Source organism: Antrostomus carolinensis, unplaced genomic scaffold, assembly GCF_000700745.2.
Source record: "Antrostomus carolinensis isolate BGI_N321 unplaced genomic scaffold, ASM70074v2 scaffold9452, whole genome shotgun sequence".
Taxonomy (NCBI): Eukaryota; Metazoa; Chordata; class Aves; order Caprimulgiformes; family Caprimulgidae; genus Antrostomus; species Antrostomus carolinensis.
Genome location: NW_010297588.1, coordinates 89,335 through 107,675, shown reverse-complemented (window position 1 = coordinate 107,675; position 18,341 = coordinate 89,335). Strand labels below are relative to the sequence as shown.

The 18,341-nt window shown below is 39.4% G+C and overlaps 1 protein-coding gene across 1 annotated transcript in view; it reads right to left on the bottom strand.

Moving 5' to 3' along the window:
- Window positions 1-4,657: 4,657 nt before the first annotated feature.
- LOC104520488 (LARGE xylosyl- and glucuronyltransferase 1-like) overlaps window positions 4,658-18,341 on the bottom strand; it is a gene marked incomplete at both ends in the record, with an annotated part of 88,557 nt that continues 74,873 nt past the window's right edge. Inside the window, one exon of the mRNA XM_010162192.1 lies at window positions 4,658-4,829. Within this exon, the coding sequence (XP_010160494.1) occupies window positions 4,658-4,829 (172 nt within the window). The remainder of the gene's footprint in view (window positions 4,830-18,341) is intronic.

Genomic DNA, 18,341 nt, shown 5'->3' with positions numbered 1-18,341 from the left:
TGCCATTTCTCCTTCTTGGATGCTTGGTTAATGGAGGTAGGTGATTCTGCCTTACTGCTTTCATCAGCTTTCCAGAGGAGACTTACTTGCACAGATGAACACTAATTGTAGCTTATACTGTCTGGATGACTTAATCTACAAGTAGAGTTATTTGAAATACACTAGTTACATACTATCCAGTCTCTCTTGTTTAAAAGCACTTAAAATATCCATCACATCAGCTAGCTGGATTGTGAGACTAGCATGTAGTAGTAAGACATCACTGTTCAATATAGCCTCTGAGTTGTGGCATGTACTTAGAAATACCATAATGCCTTTAGATGTGGCATTAACAGAGTGCCTCAACACTGATGTCTACAAGGATTATTCAGGTCTCATTTGTGGGTCTCACCTGTGACTCATACATAGCGATACCCTAAAGGAACCAGGCAGACACAAAAATTGTCACCTGACACTAGGTAAAGCACAAAGACTGTCTCTTGCTATGTATACGTACAGCACTTGGCCCAGAGAGGCTGTGATCCTGACTGCAATTGCAACCTGTAACACCAATAATTATGATGACTGTTACAGTCAGGTCTCAAATACCACTTGCAATGAATGCTCTTGAGAATCCAGATTTAACGGATAGTTAAAGTAAAAACCAGAAGTTTGGAAAAAAGAACCTATATTTCAATACCGGGAGTATGGCTGAGCAAGAATAATAAAACAATTATCTAATGTGGCCTTTAAAAGAACTTTAAGATTGATGGCAGTGCATATAGCTTTGGACTGTTTCTTTTCTCAGAAGAATTCACACAATTTCTGCAATAAAAGCATATTGGTTACACTAATCCTTGCTGTCTGAAATACTTTACAGCACTTCATCCAAGAATGCACATGATCTACTCTTCTGCCCTTAGGCTAGGTGCTTTCTCAAGTTTAGAACTGTCAAAATCTAGTGAGAGATGAACAGAAAACACAATCAGTGTCACCTAAGTCACAGAAAAACATGCATGACAGGTTATCTTCACCAGACTGGCTGCAGACTCACACCTTTGAAGTCAGTATTTTGGACGTGCAAATCTGCTCTACAGAAACAGACTGATTATCTTTGAGAGAGCAAAAGAGAATAAGGCTAAAGCAGAATTGTCCAAATCCCAGCCAAAAAGCTGGATCTGACTCTTGAAATTTAGGTTACTGGTTCCCAAAGACATATTTATGCATACAGATTGAAGCTTGCATGTAAAAGGAATAATAATTATACAACTCTCAGTAACTGCTAAGAGAAATTTTTAAATGTTACATTGCTTGACAGACACTGTTTCAGGCTACCAAAGAGAGGTGTGAATTTCTCCCAAAGCCTAAGGTTGCCACTTCAAAGAAGAGATTTTGACATAAAATCACGTATGTACAGCCCTCATTTGTGCACTCAGTTACAGAATATTTGGATCATTTATTGTAAGGGCATATGCAAAGAGCTTATCAGAGAAGGGCAGAAGAGCAATAATTTACAAAGGAATCCTACTCCCTTTTTTCCATCTACAGAGTGAATGTAATAGTAGCTTTACCACCTAAAATATTAAGTTACTATGTAAGGGTCTGATCTTTTCAGTAACTCTTAAGATGACAGGAAGAAGAATCTTTGCAGAACGAGGATACTGGGTATTGCAGGTGCTATTTAAAACATACTGTGGGCCTTTCTACACAGCAAATTGGACCTGGTTAAATGGCAAGACAATCCTGAATCTGAGTTTCTTCCAAGCACAGCGTCCTAGAAAAAAGGAATCTGAGCTACTGGGTCTCTGTCACTATTTTTGTTGGGAAGAAAAGTCTTCCTGGGTACAGAAAAAGTCACAGACTCTGGGACCTTCTCTCTCTTTATCTGTGTGGCTGTAAATTGGAAACGGCTGTGCTGGACTGTCTTATCAGTTATCCTGCAGCAACCCGCAGAAGGAAGCTCTTGCCATCCCTGCACTGATGTGAAAAATTCTTCTATTTGCTCAAACAACATCCTGGTGCAAGCAGGTTTATAATGGCCACTTCTAGCCAATAATTGGGTGTTTGAACATTGTTAGAAGGAGAGTCTGTGGTTGTAAAACTACCCTCCTAGCTGGGGTTGGGCACAGTGTCAGGTTCCTTTGCAGAGTAGAACTTTGCTTCATAGGAATTTTATTTCTCTTCTGCTTAAGCAGTATTTCAACAAACACAATAGACTGTCCCAAAGAAATCTTCATAAACTTACTTGTGACTTCTGAGGGAGGAACAAGGAGGGAATTAAAACATAAGTTTAAAAACAGATCCTTTAGAAGAATACTTGGGGCTAATGACACAAGACATCCTTTGAATCTTTTGTAATGCTGGCAGGAGAAATAAAAAGACACTGAGGACAAATGGAGAATCACCATGTGATTTAAACCAATCTTTTACAAAACAGGTAAAAGAGCACCAGTATATTTCCAACTTACTTGCCCTTGCTTTCCAGGATGATCCATTGCCATTGAATCCTTGCCTAATAGGACTGCACCCAGTGAAACAGGCATGAGAAGCTTGTGCTTGGCAACTTTCATTGCTCTCTCCTCCCCAACAGTTAGGATCACTATTTTGGGTATACTTGCCTTCCAAAGTCCTCTCTTAGTCTGCTCAACTCCCGGGGCTATGGGATTGTGTCATTAATTCCTTCTTTGTGCATGACCATCTGGGAGATGAGCAGATGTAGACACTGACCAATTTATTGCAAGGATTAAAAAATTGTGGAGAAGCAGGTGGTCAGCCAGAATTAAAAAGACAGACCAGACAACTTACAAAATCATACATTTGGGAGTTGTGATAAGTATATTATGAGGGCTGGCAGTAGCACAGGAATTGTGTCTCTGTGTAAGTTAAGAGCTTTTCACAGCTCTAATCAGCTGAACAACCTTGCCTAGCTCGATGGAGGACTGACTTATACCAACTTTTTTTCTTCCAGTAATTATCCTTCTCCATGTTGCCATACTTTCTGTCTGTATTTTTTTCAGTCTTGGGGCCTGTATCTGCTCCATATTCCTTTCTTTACAAGGAGTCTTTATGCTTGGTTCCTTTCCCTAGTAAAAAGCAAGGGAAACTATGGCAGAAAATATAAGCAAGGAGATGATTCCCCTCATTGTCTCACTTCAGATTTTGCTATCTTTGAGCATGCAGTCCTCTATGCCCCAGTTCAGTTTATACACATTTCTTTACCTGCTATGTCATGTTAATACACCACATTCAGTAAAATATTACTATTAATGGGACAGTAGCACACAGTGAGACAGTACAATAGCACAGCATTACTCCCTATGCATACATGTATGTAGAGTATGGTTGTCAAGGTATATGTTTATATGAAACTCAAGGTTCAGTGTAAGGAAAGGCTTGGTGAAGAGGTCTGAACACCACCTGAAGAGGAGGAAAACCTTATATTCCTCAATGAAGCAAGTTTATGAATAGCTCAATTAAGTAAGAAGGTGACTGCATCTGGCCTGCTGAAGGGACATCAATGTATGCAGAGAAGGAAAAGGAAACAAATGCACTGAGAAGCAAGCACTAGCACCCAGTCCTTGACTGCAGAGCTGAAGATAACAACTCCTGCCCATTTGCTGGGTACTGGGAAAGGCAAAGAAGCCTTGTGGATTTCAGCATAGGAGAAGTACAGCAAATGTGCTCTTTTTTCTGTCACCTTTCTAACAGAGTGGTTTATTTTGGCTTCTTTAAATGAATAATCCCATTTGCTTAGGCTGACTTTGCTTGAGGTGATTTTAAGAGAGTTGATGATACGCATCAAGGCTACACGGGGCTGTAAACCTTCAAACCAGGATACTGGAATGTTTCTGCACTTACCAGCACTCCAATATATATTCTGAGGGCAGGAGGAGAGCAATAGGGCATGTCTCTGACTCTGAAAAGCTGGCAACACTGATGCCTGGGAGAATTAAACAGCTTTATCAATGTGTTAGTCAGGAAAGTGCTCTGGTTTGTGACAGGGTAGTGGGGAACTGTTTTGTGATCATCTCCTTACACAGTTACTCTGAAAGTGTCCTTTCCTGGTCAAACTATCAAAGAGTTTTTCAAGGACCTGTGGGAAATGGGTATAGGTAGAGAAATCTACTTTAAGTGGATACTTCTAATTCAGAACCCTTTATCAACTCATCAAGAGGAGGAAGCAATAACTCATTTCTATTCACCTGTATAAATCTGCCCCCTTCACCCTCCTCCCTGGTCCAAGTATGATCCTAACGTAACTTCATTCATTTTCAGTGGTAATATGGAAAAGTTATACTGAAAGTAATAATTAGGTTTTATTAATAAAAAGTAATACAAAACAAGTTCTTCCAAGTATGGAATACCAACAGATGCTTGAATCGTAGGTCACTACAGCATCCTTATAATTCTTTATCATGTCCTGTATTGTCAAGATCTCACCTGTCCCAAAGAATTAGACCAATAAAACAAACTACACAGATAATCAGTGTTTCAAATCATTCTATACAGAAGATTGTTGACGAAGGAGCTAACAAACAAAACAATTATATTCAAGCACTGAAGATCAAAAAAGTGAAAACATTTGACAAATCTCAGATAGCCCTTTTATCCTCATACTATTTGCTTTACCATTCTCCCTCCCCCACAAATAAGGACAGTAAAAACACCATTAGAATACCTTTGAACTTGTGAAAGACGGCCCATAGCTCAGCAATGTCAGTGGCAAATGTTATATCTGTGTCGAGGACTATGACTCGCTCGAGATTGGAAGGTAGAGTCTTGGTCAGAACCAACTTCATCAGACCGTAAATCCCAGAGTAGTGTTTGTTGGGGATCCAAGACACTTCCGACTGACAGGAGATGGGAAAGAGGAAGAAAAAATAATCTTAATTAGAGAGAGAAACTCTTCCTGACTCTAGTTTCACGTAATAGTGGAAGATCTCTTAATACTAGCAATATAAAATAAAATGCCAGCTGGAAACAGTCATCTCAAATCCTGCTTTTAAATTAACTTTAGAAGCTCTGAAATATGCTGAAGATTCTGAAAGCTTGAAAAAAAAAAAAGTTCTTTGAAGCAACTGCTTTACACAATATAATTAAAATTAGCTGAGCCTTTCCAACCTGGTACAATCTATTCTGAGACATTCATATATCCTGATAAAGTTGAAATAGATTTTTAATCCAAAACTTCAGGTATATTGCACATTGCTTTCCTTTTCAAACAAGAAAAAACTCAACTTTTGTATTTGCCATTCCCAGAATTTTCTGACTCTGAAGTACAAGTAACAAACAATTTTTTTCCTTTTATTTCTTATAGATTTGGAGGTCAGAATTTCAAAAGGCTAGCCATTTGGAACAATGGGTCAGAAAATTGCAAAAAAAATTGGTTTTTATAGACTCAAATTTTCCTTAAGCTTTACATCTTTAAGTTAGAACTAGTGACATCACACAGACACGCCCAAAAGTGGAGAAAGTGGGAGAAAATTTTTAGCCACATTTTTTTTGTTTGTTATATATTAAAGAGGCAAATCCAAACATTTACATTTCTTCAGCAAGGGCTAATCAAAACATTTCTACAGCTTCCAAAATAAGTGGGGAGACTAAACTCAGTATTTCATTGTGTTACTAGCACTAGGATGTTCCATGAGCTATGTTTCATTTTCGTTCTGTGAGACTCGAGTTCTCAAATATCAAAAGTCACTGCTGAAAGTGGGATATAGAAGTTATTGAAAAGTTCCTATTGCCCTGTCTGAAACTCAGGGGCATGCCCAGGTTTTAAAGGGCATACACTACAATTCCTAGATTTTAAGTTTTCCCTTACGTCATGCTCCCATTAATTTCAATTAGTATTTTCCCTATAGGGGACCTGAGTGAGACAGATTTCAGGATTTCTCTCTGGTACTTCAGAGAATGTAGGCAGAAACTAAGTGCATTCATAAACTGAGAAGATTTATTCTGCTGTTTAACTGTCTCACATCTATTCATTGGCATTGTAAAGTTTATTATGTAAACCAGCTTTTGCACAGAAGAGCTCATTTCCTCCAAAATCCTTCAAGAATACCTTTCCATAATAGGATGGGTTCCTAAACATTATTTGGAAGTTGGAAGAGTGGTTGAAGAAAGGCCAATGATAGCTGCTTAGAGTGCATTTCTTTTTGAATATAAAGTAACAAGGCCTCTGCCGATGTAAGCTGATCTGCTCTTTTCCCTTTAAAAGGGCACACAACTTTCTTCTGTACTCTTAGGGTTCCTGTACCAGGGCAGAGCTTTCCCCCACTGCTAAGTTCACTAAAAAGACTGAGGGTACTAGAACAAACCTTTAAGGAGAAAGGCAAAATTTTAAGGGGAAAGGCAGGAAAAGCAGGTTATCTTAAAACAAACCCAAAACAGAATGCACAAACTGAACTGTGAAGTTTTGTTCGGTTTTTTTTGAAAGGTATCTCATCTTGTCAGTCCATTTGTATGTTCCCTTGTCTGTGCATATAATTCATCTGTAACATTTGCATATACAACCTGTCTGGCATTGCGACCTACACACATACATGTAACTATGCACTTGTGCTCTCTATAGGATTTGCACTGCAGAATGCCAGAAGTAGCACAAACAAGGAATCCTAGGACACTGGTATAAACCACTATGAAATAAATTAGAGAGTAAAGAAACACATAGCGTGGTTTATTTTATGGGTTTAAAGAGCTATCATTTTCATTTATTCTTTCTTTCTTGCTCTCTGTAATTTGCATGGTGCTTAAAGAGAAATCATGTTTCTGTCTCTCAGATATATGCCAATATTAAGTCTCTAGTTATATAAAAATGAACCTCAATGCTCCCCATAAATGTCTCCTACGTGTGTAACAGAGATAATTGCAAATCCATACCCTCAAAGTTTAGTTACTTGTGGTCCTAACTCTCTCACATGATGGCCCTAGGAAGCGACCATCACATCAAGGTGTCAGCAAAGCAGTATTTACCCTGCTTGAACTCTCTCACATGATGGCCCTAGGAAGCGACATCAAGGTGTCAGCAAAGTAGTATTTACCCTGCTTCCCCAAACTCTGCACATCATTCTGAATCTGCCACTTGACATCCTTGTGCTAGGCCAACCATGAAGATCAGCTCTCTACTCATACTGACACAGTAAAAGAGGTAATTTTACAGACTTGAGCTTTCTTTTATTATTAACCATCCCTATGTTATTAATTTTGCAAGGCATGTCCTTCATTTCATTAGTCCAAATGCAATATTGCTCCAGAATAACTCCTAATATGCTTATGCAAATAAGCCTAATAAGGCAGGGGTTCAGATGTCATATAGATAGCCTGAGACAAGCAGGGAAGGCAAAAGGTGGCTGAAAAGTAAGAGTCACTTTCAAGGAGCTATTACTTTCTTTGCTCTCAGGATTCTGAATATCTAACATCACTGCTAAGTATCACTGCAGGGAGGAGATCCTTGCCTGGCTGTTCTTTCTGATCTGGCCCACAGAAGCCAAAAGCCTGTCATCCTGAAGCTTGATGTCTGAAAGGATTGCTTTTGAAAATGAAAGGAACAGTCACTATTCCAAATGGTACATCACAGCTGGCTAGCACGTGTTTGATTTGAGCATATGTGGAAGCTTGAACTGTCAATCGGTTCAATATATCTGAATTTTTCTCTCCTCTGATGCAGAGATGACTAAGACACAAACAGGGGTCCTAATTAGTCCCCAGCATAATTTCTTCAGGGCTTTGCTATTCATGAATAATGTAACCATTCTGAATTAATGCCAAGGAAAACTCCTTATGCTACTCAACAGCACCGTGAAGGCTCACTCTCTCTGGGTATCACATATAGTCTTATTGAAAGAAATACAAGAACACTATGGTTGAATAGGTGCTTAAGTAGTTAAGAAGTGCTGGTTTGAGATAACTAAGGTTGCCTAAGCACAAACTCTTGCAAAATTCTACAACCTTCTGCTGTCCACTTTGATATAACAGGTAACATTTAGTGATTTCATTTATATAAATATTTTAAAAATATTTTCTGTAAGTCTTAATACATTTTTTTCCCTAGCATAGTTAAAATGGACTATATATGGAATGTCTGTTAATCATTTGCTTTACAAGCTAAACCAGAGTAGCCTTCAGAAAACAAATATTCCTAAAAGATACAGATATTCCTAAAAGGAACAGAAAAAAATGGAGTTAGTAACAGAGGAAAGTGAAACAAAACAGCGTTACATACTTTGCCATTTGTATAATTCTCAGTTCAGCAGCAATAACACACCTCAGATCTCTAGCTCTCAAGATCTGGATTTTTGTTCATGACAGGAGAATAAAGAAAGGCATTTATCTGGTGCTGACAGTGATTCTTTTAAGTAAGCTAAATGAAATAATATTTTCTCACTAATGATCTTTCATCAGAACCATCTTTATTCATTCCATAATTGAAAACTGAAATGCACAAAATTATCTAAATTATTCGTTGCTTCTGGCTATGAATACAGAAATTGCATGTCCATGAGTCTGCATGCTGTACACAACTGATCACTCTGGTAAATGCCAAAGAAGCAGGAGCAACAGTCTCCATGTCCGGTGATATTTCACCAGTGCGTTGTCTTCCCTAATTATGCTCTGACTAGCTCTGGGAAAAGCTGCCTAAAACACAGTGGCTGTATACAGCCAAACTCAGCTTTCTCACAGTTGCTACCACTGTATAAATTTTCATTAGAGTCAGAAGTGCCCTTCTTAAGGAGAGAAGTCTAATATAGACATACAGCTTAAAATCAAGCTTCTCTGTTTCTATGACAAAGAAAGGGGAAAACAGAGGCTCCTTCTCTGTGAATGAATTGTATAGTCACTACATTCCTAAGTATTTAGGTACTTCTATTCTTAAAAAATACTTCAGTCTGGTTGCCCAGACATAGAGATCAAAGAGCACAACTCCCCTACCAAGTCATCACAAATATGTTGAGCCAGACTTCAACTCCTATGCTATACTACTTCAGGGAGTTCTAGTGGGTTTTGTTTTTTTTTATCCCTAAGTAATGTTAATTTTCCCCCCACAAAAAGGTGATGGGGAAATTTGCCCAGGCTTCCTAGGTGAATACTGATTGCTCTGTAGCTGTAAGTGAAATCTGTACATGGAGAGGTACCTTGAGCCTCTTTGAAAGGGATGGAGACTTGGTCTTGTAGACTTAGCAGACAGCAAATTTGGAAAACACTACCAACATGAACAGAATGGCAGCGGGAACAGGGACCAACAGGAAAGGACAAACAACTTATGGGTGTCTGTTTGGTGTCAGATCAAAAGTCCATCAAGCTCAGTAGCTGGCTTCTGATAGTGGATGGTGGCAGGTGCCTACTGAAGAACACAAAACCAGGGAAATTCTACAGCAATACTGGCCTCATATATACTCCCATCTTCTGGCAATTTGCACCAAATTTTGGAGCTAAAGGTGATTTTTTTCTTTGTTAACAGCTTTTGATGGATTTTTCATCTGCAAATTTGGTTGATTTTTGAAGTCCTGTAAGTTTTTAGCAGCCACAACATCCTGCAGCAAAGAGTGCCACAGCTCATTTACAACTCCTGTTTTTTTGCACTCGGCTATCTACCAATTTAATTTGTGTCACATTTGTTTTCACAGAACTATAAGAAGAGCAAACCCATTTCCCTGAGTAGTTGTGGCTAATTCACAAGCCATCACTGTACGCCTAAAGTTATAGGATTCTTTTTTCTTATGTGTTTACTCTGCATTTACTAACAGCTGCCACCTGATCCTCACTGGGATAAAGACAAAGAAAGCAGCTCTTAGAAATACAAACGTGGAAGTAGGGTGCAAGGATGGGTGCTCATCATGAGCAGAAGCGTGGAAAAGAACAGGGCAAGTGCTCTGGTTGAGCAAGGAGAAAAATACACTTTGAAGCTAAATGGCAGGATGAAATAGGGTTTCATATTTGCTAAAAGTCCGATTAATGGAATTCAATTATCATTACATTTCTATTTAAACCTCATGCTCTTAAAGGTCATCAGTCTTACAGGCTAAGATACTTTGTTTTCAAATATGATTTTGCTCCACTAACCCTTCTCTTTGCTACATTACTAAAATGATGATAAACAGAGCAGTACGGTGAGGCACAAGAAAAAGAGATAATATATTTGCTGTCTTACCTTAGTGCTGGTTTATGTATACACAGACTGGAGCATAAAAAAGAGTGGCAAGCATAGAATCAGAGGAAAGCCGAACTAAGATTCTATAGGACTGAACAAGTTTCTCTCATTACTTACCATCTTCCCTTAAGTACTGGAGGTCGAGCGAAAACTTACAACCTGGCTTGCTATGTGCTTCTTGGATTGGGAGGGGGTATGTAACAGTACCATTAAACAAAGCACTCAAGTTTAGCTAGACAACTACATAAACCTGAGACTGCATTTTTCTTCCAAATGCAGCCTTTCCCCAGTTAACCAGATCTGGTCACCTCCCTACTAGAAGAAAATCTATCCTGACTTTTCCCGATTAATAGGTTGCAGTCCTTACAGCATCACAGAATCACAGAATAGCTGAGGTTAGAAGGGACTTCTGGAGGTCATCTGGTCCAACCCCTCCCTGCTCAAGCATGGCCACATTGAGCAGATTGCCCAGGACCATGTTCAGATGGCTTTTGAATATCTCCAAGGATGGAGACTCTGCGTTCTCCCTGGGCAACCTGTGCCAGTGCTCAGTCACTCTCACAGTAAAAAGTGTTTCCTGATGTTCAGAGGGAATCTCCTATGTTTCAGTTTGTGCTCATTGCCCATTGTCCTAACACTCAGCATCTCTGAAAAGAGCCTGGCTCTGTCTTCTTTTCACCCTCCCTTCAGATATTTATATACATTGATGAGACTCCCCACCCCAGCCTTCTTTTCCCCAGGCTAAACAGCCCCAGCTCTCTCAGCCTTTCCATGTAGGAGATGCTCCAGTCCCTTCGTTATCTTTGTGGCCCTTGGCTGGACTCTCTCCACCATGTCCATGTCTTTCTTGTACTGAGGAGCTCAGAACCGGACCCAGCACTCCAGGTGTGGTCTACCACTGCTGAGTAGAGGGGAAGGATCACCTCTCTTGACCTGCTGGCAATACTTTATCGAATACAGTCAAGGTTACCATTAGCCTCCTTTGCTGCAAGAGCACACTGCTGGCTCATGTTCAACCTGGTGTCCACCAGGACCCTCGGGTCCTTTTCTTCCAAGCTGCTTTCCAGCTGTGTGGCACTTAGCATGCACCAGTGCACGGGGTAGTTCACAGGTGCAAGACTTTGCACTTCTTGTTGAACTCCATGATTCTCCTTTCAGACTCTCTTGTCTGTTAAATAATTGTTTTCCAGTTCCTTAACAGAATTCCTCACTGTCCTACAGAATACTTAGCACTGTAGCACCCCCTGAGATATAAAAAGTGCTTCCTGTTCAGTGTGGTAAGATGAGGCAAGTTTGGCTGATGAAGTGTTTTCTCTGTCAGCAGGTCCTTAAACACTTTACACTGGGAAAATGCAACCTTCAATACTGTATTGATTTTCTTACTACATTCACTGCATCTTCATAGATATGCTTTGGAAAAAAATCAATCAAAATAATCCTCAGCTGTGACATAATATCCCCATCCCCACTCCAAATAAAAGACATCCTTTCTGCTCAGCTAACTTCACAAAAGCACCACTAAGGCCAGCATCTTGCCAGAGCCTGAAGGTCAGACTGGCTAGGTTGATGCACCAGGCTGAGAAACAGCAAGCCTAAAGGCAGAAGGTGCCACTTGCGCACACCCCTCTCAGACATGAGCTAGTAATGGGATCAAATAGACCCAAATCCCACCACCACTCAGACTTACTGGCTGCAGATTCACTGTGGTGGGGAAACATCCAGTAGCAAATAAGAGTCAGAAAACTGAAAAGGCTGGTGGAAGTTGAAAAGGCAGTCTGTAGATAATTTGGCCTCTCTAGAGCTTTCAGGCCAGTTTTTGCTATAAAAAATATCTAGCATCTAGAATATACTGATTGAAATAAAGAGAAATGTGAATTGGTCTTTGTAACGAATGACCTGATGGAAAATTGGATTTCCAGTATTCAGTATCTACTTGCTCTCACCAGCTTCATCACAGGCACCATTTTCCTGAAGAATGTATCAGTCAGGCGATAAATTAACTTCAGGATTTAAAAAAAAATCAAAACAAAACTTCCAGGCCACAGCACAATCATAAAGAGTACTGTAGATCTATACGAATTGTAGCTGAATTGTTCTGCATTGTATCTGGCACTGATCTGAAAACCAGTGCAATCTACATGGTGCAAGAACTTCCAGCCAGAGGGATCTCTGTGAAGGGAGACCATCCAAATTCTTTGGTAGCTGCTGGCTTCAGGCAGCCCTTACAAACGGCCCAAGCATGGGAAACAGCCCTGGAAATTGATGTGTGAGTCGGATAACAATAAAAATTGTTATTTCCTCAGACTGGATAAGTAACTTCCTAGACACAGTTGGTAACTTGTTTTCATAGCTTTTTCATTACTTGTTTAGTGCTTTGCTGCTTCTATGAACACTAGAAGTAGCAAGATTTTTTTTTTTTTTTTAATTATGTGACCTTTATTTAACACAAAGCTAAAAGACCTGGGGCTTTCATGTCGCTTCTAAACCAGAGGAAAATACTGTCGTAATTTTTACTAGTGCTTTGCTGCTTCTATGAACACTAGAAGCAGCAAGACTTTTTTTTTTTTAATTATGTGACCTTTACTTAACACAAAACTAATAGAACTGGGGCTTTCATGTCGCTTCTAAACCGGAGGAAAATACTGTCATAATTTTTATGATGATCACATTACTAAGTTTTTTTTGCAACACAAAGCATAAAAAGAGGGGGGAAACAAACGATATTGTATTGCTGGCAGGACAGGAAATTTTCTTGATGCACAGTTTTTCTCATCACTGTTTTTTGATTTCACTCAGGGAGAACTTCATCCTGGTGTGAATTTTTGCCACATTTCTCACATTCATGAAAATGGAGCCACAATTCCAGCAGCACTAGCACAGATCAGGGTTAGTTTCAGGATAATGTTTCCCATTTCACATTGACCATACCTCACCATATCTACACTCTTTGCAGGGACATCTGGCTGATCCCCTTTCTCACTCTCTTACTTCCAGGACAGCAATATCAACATCTTGTTGCTGAGACTGGGTTAACTGAATCACTGAGAAAGCAGGGGAATAGCAGGTTGATGTTTAACTGTGGGTAACATTCATGCCTGTCTTTAGCACACTGTATTTCTTTTTTACCGATAATAATTTTTAAAAGAATCAAGAGCGAGAGAGACCAATTCTGAGTGACCAAAGCGCCTAATAAGAAGGGAACTGTCACCTGTAACAGTTTCCTCAAGAGGAATGCCAAGAGGAATCTCCTTGCACCTCACCTTCCAAAACATCACTGCCTTTGCTCACCTTGTCAGGTGTCCAGCAAACATTAGCAGACTTATTTAAACAGACTTATTTAAACAAAAAACAGACTCTTCTGTTAATGTTTGCTGGATAACTTGTAACTTTGACCTTGAATTTAATTTTTTCCTGGGTGATTCACTGGTTTCAATTATACGGGTATTCCACCCCCCATAACAGGTCCTTACTATTTATACAAATGGTTGTCAAGGAAACCAGGAATCCAGCAAAGCTGAGGAACTTTTCTAGATTCAGAATTTCTGGTGCCTGAGTACTTAAAATAATAATAATTCACACTGAGAAACAACTGTAAGGAGATGGGAATTTAAACATTTTTTGCTAAAATTATTTTTCTGTTTCTGCTGGCCTTTGCTGCTGTTGTTCTTACTCATCAAAGAAGCACTGGTGACTTAATAGAATTCTGCCTCATCTCTTGCTTTATGAACAGATGGTATCTTCCACACATACATGCAACAAGTCTGGATACAAACAGCAGTGAGCAAAAAGGCTGAGACAGAAATGGATTATTATCTGAACCTCTGGGTCCTGGAGAAAGTAGAGTAAATGCAGAAACTGTGGAGCAAGCCACAGCTGGAAAGGAAGATTAGATATTAAAAAGGAAGAACAAACAAAACCTCCCAAATCAGCATCAGCATATAGCAAAGGAGAATAACTGCACATTAATTCTCATCTCTGTCACAAAGTCTGTAACACAGTTTGACTGATGCTGATGCTTGTTTTTCTTTTTTCGTTCTTCTCCCTTTACAAATCTCTCACCAACACGCGCATATACACAAAGGGTGGACAAGTGGGAAAAACCTGATTTAAAAATGCTTCTCCAAAACAACTTCCTTAATAAGAAAATTAACTGAGGGTGCCAAGAGTTAGGCCATGCTTTGTGTTTGGAACCAACATGCTTTAAACGGATGAAACTGCAGACTGTTATCTAAAGTAGAATGATTTTTTTTTCTCTGTCATTTAGGTAACGGTATATTCAGCCATACAGCTTCTTCACAAAATAAATGACAAAATAGTCATTCAGCGCCTGGGATCTTTGAGGATTATCTCTCCCCCCTTTAGGTCTGTGGCTGGCTTTCCTCCATAAGCTTTCCATTCCTCCCTCCTTGCTTAGCCCCACCAAACTCAAGTGGCCAGTTTCCATTTGACTCCCGAGTCCTTTTCTTTACTCTCATCTGAAACATTCTTCATTTTCTCCACTGTTTCTTGCTATCTCCAAAACGCTCAATGTCCTCTTTGTTTTTCTCTGTTCATTTGTGCAAGATGAGATGGCAGAACAGAAAAGTCTCAGTTGGCAATGTTTCTTGTTCCTTTGGGTTCTTTGGCCTCAACTCCAGCTGTTTTTCAGTGTGGCAGTCAAGGATGGAGGACCTACAAGAGCATCCTGAGAGAGGTCAGTGAGAATAAACCAACCACCAGCCTCCCAGTACTACCTCTCCAGCAGAGGCAAAAGTGCAAGTCTTCCTCATAAGACAAGATAAAGCCTGTTTTGTTTGGTTTTTTTTCTTCCTGTCGGTGAATGAGTGAAGAGACACACAAGCTAGACTAGATAAAATGGCAGGAAGCCAGAGCTTTCTGCTAAAAGCTGACTGACAGGTAGATCTGGCTAGAATTTGGCTAGTTGTCAAAAGCAAGTCATGGCTGCCTTTCTTTCTTCACCTGTATGGAATGATAAGAAAGATCAATTGCACGCTTTAATTGCTAGTGAACTCAATCAACAAGCTCTTTGTAATAATCCATCAGGGAAGATACAAATCCATGAAAACATTATCATTGCCAGCTTTTTAATTTTAGTAACTATGTAAATACATGCACATTAACTACAGCCATTATATGTTCTGGCAAATTTCCATGCAGCTCTCGGGGTCAAAGTCCAGAGGCATCCAATCTGTATTTTGCATGATGTCAGGACATTGAACAGGTGTCATCAAGACGCATTGTCCAGAATAAAAAGCAACACCATCTCCTGCATAAACATATGTTGGACAGACAATAGCCTCAGCTCAGTGTATCTTAAGTGGGATTTTTTTCCATACTGGATTTTGTGCAAGAGTCCTTTTTTTTAAGGATGATGAAAGTAGGTAGCACAACAGTTACAGTGACTTTTATTAATCAAGTAATGCCTGGCAGGATACTGCAGGTCTAAAATACTAGTTATCATGCACCAAAAAATCCCCAACCAAAACTGACAATGTTGAGGGAAGGACTTATCACTCTTTTAAGACTGAAAGATCTCATTCTGTTTGTATCCAACGCAAACCAGAATGTACTTCAACGCAACAGTCAGAGCTGCAGAAGTGATGATTTGTGGAAAGGATGTGGGAATGCAGCTTACACCAGACCTCTGATATCCTAAGATGAAGTCAAAACATAGCAAATAAATATGCGAAAAAAGGATTCATTTTTCCATTCAGAAGGAAATCACTAGCTACTATCCAGCATCTCACCAGTAAAACCACTTCTCTGCAGACATAAACTTTTACTGTTTCTACCTTCAAAGCAAGAATGGTGGAACTTCAACAGCTGAAAATGCTGCACCAAGAGGCCATTAGTTAGCGGGTGGAACACACATTCAGCTAGTGGAATAAATGCCATAAAGAACTATTAGTTCTCTTATTTTCAGCAAAAGTGAAGAATTTGAAGAAAAACAAATCATCTTCCATCCTGAAGGGCTGGAAGCCAGGTGAGTGGGAACTTCTTATATCACAATTGTTGCTTCAAGAGAACAAAAATTACATGAAGCAGTGTTCTCTTCTCCATTGGTAAGTATTATAATAGATCAAAACTCCTGGAGACTAAAAAGCTCCAGGAACACATCTGGGATAAAAAGGATAAAAAAGGAAAAAATGTATTAAAATTATGAACAAACAATATTAACAATAACCTTGTAAAAGAGGCACTGAATGCAACGGGGGGCGGGGGGAAGTTTGGGTTTTTTTTTTCCTTTTTTACTAGAAAGAGATACGATGTCTCTCAAACAATGCAGCACTAATAACAACCTGAAGAAAATAAAGACATAATTGGGAAAGCTGGACTCCTCCAAAGCAAGAAAGATTGAGCTTGATGTTCATTAAACCAGTCTAACTTCTTGCCTAGGTTCTGGTTAAATATTGGTCAAATACTTCAGATAAAAGTGAGTTTGCATGAGTGGTGTTTGAAGGAAGTGTCCATGTAGCAGGCATGTATCTCTTACACTTCTTCAAACTTTTGGTGTGAGGGCTAAAGCCACTGGTGTCACCCTAATTCAATGTAATTTTGTACTTTTATCCTAAGGGTCATCAGATAAAAATACAGTCAGGTAGACAGGTGAACACACATCCTACATGGCTGATTACAACAATACAGCTGGAACCATTTTATAAAGGCTTTCAACTGTATCAGCGAAAAACTGTGGAATCCATTCACCTGTGAAAGGGGTCAAACCTGAAGTAATGGAACAGTATATGGGAAAATTATCAAGGCATTGAAACACTGCTGAGTTTTCATCTTTGTGGCTAAAAGGGTGAGACCTAGACATCATCTTACCCTCAAAAAATGAAACTTTTGCAGGATTAAGTCAATTTGATCTGAAAAGTGCTATCTCCACTAACAGGAATTAAATGTCACAATTTAGAAATTCAAATGTTCTCATATCAAGTTGACTCAAAAAGAGGTACCATCAGTGGCATCTAATTAATAACCTTATTATATATCTCCCCTTAGAAGCAGGTACTGAAACTCCAAATCAGCCTGAATGCTCTTACCCAGGCTGAGATGGTTTCAGAAGACCTATGAGAAGAGTGACTTCACTTCACTGGGTACTCATGGTATGTCAGACCCACAGCATGGCTTGTAATTTCCAGTGCTGTGAAAAAGTGTCATACAAGTGTGCCCAGGTAAAACAAATATAATTTTTCACCAGGAGAATGACCATTTCAGCCCTAGTCCTTCAGAATACTTTCTGCCTACACTGCCTGCTGGACCACTCTGTGGGAAGGAGCACATGTCTGAACTATCCTGCAACAATTCCCTGAATTCCAGTTGTTCAGAAACAAGCCAATGCCAAGTATTTAAAAAATGATGAGTTCTAACAATTCCAGCTCCCTGGTGTTGAATCAAGGATACTCTTGGAGTACTTCTAGTCTGTTATTTTTTTTCAGCTTGTCAATCAGACATGGAAATATATACACTTTGTAAAACCAACAGCAAGTATCACCAAACATTTTTAAGATGCTCACATCAATACCAGTCCTGAATAGGAATGCCTTGAACAGTCACTGCTATTCTTCTATCAGTAATCGAATGCTCTGTGACAGGGAGGTGTCCTCATGAGCAAGTGAAAAGCCATTAAGATCTAAGATCATAGTCATTATATGTCTTACCAGCTTTTTATCTCTAGTGCCAAGAAAACAAATTGTGTTGGAACAAAGGATAACCATTAACTCCCCCCAGCAAGTGCAGGGGATATGGAACCTATATCCCTTATGCAGATCAAAGTGTTAAATAATTTCTGTATGTCCAAGGTTATAACAGGCAGCAAAATGCTTTCATTTCTCATGGATGGATGACAAAGTCCTGAGAAAGTGGTGGCTGTAATGGGGATGCACAGTGCAAACAATAGTTGCAGCAGTCAGTTTGAAGCACTGCGTGTTTTTAACTTCTTTTTTTTTTCCAGGGCACATTGGATTATTTTTGTCAAAATGAATAATTTTTGGAAAATCTCATGTGCAGTTACTCATCTTTTTCTCATTCTCTGCTAAAATAGCCTTCCCTGGAGGTGCAGCACATGTTGCTGCAATAAGAGTGACGTTTAAGAAGCTGAAAGCCAAACAGGAATCTTTGCTATTGAAATGTCAGCTACTATGATACAAATGTGGGTGAGGGCAGTGGAAGAGAGTTGGCTCCTCATTTCACGTATGCTACAAAGAACAGCTAC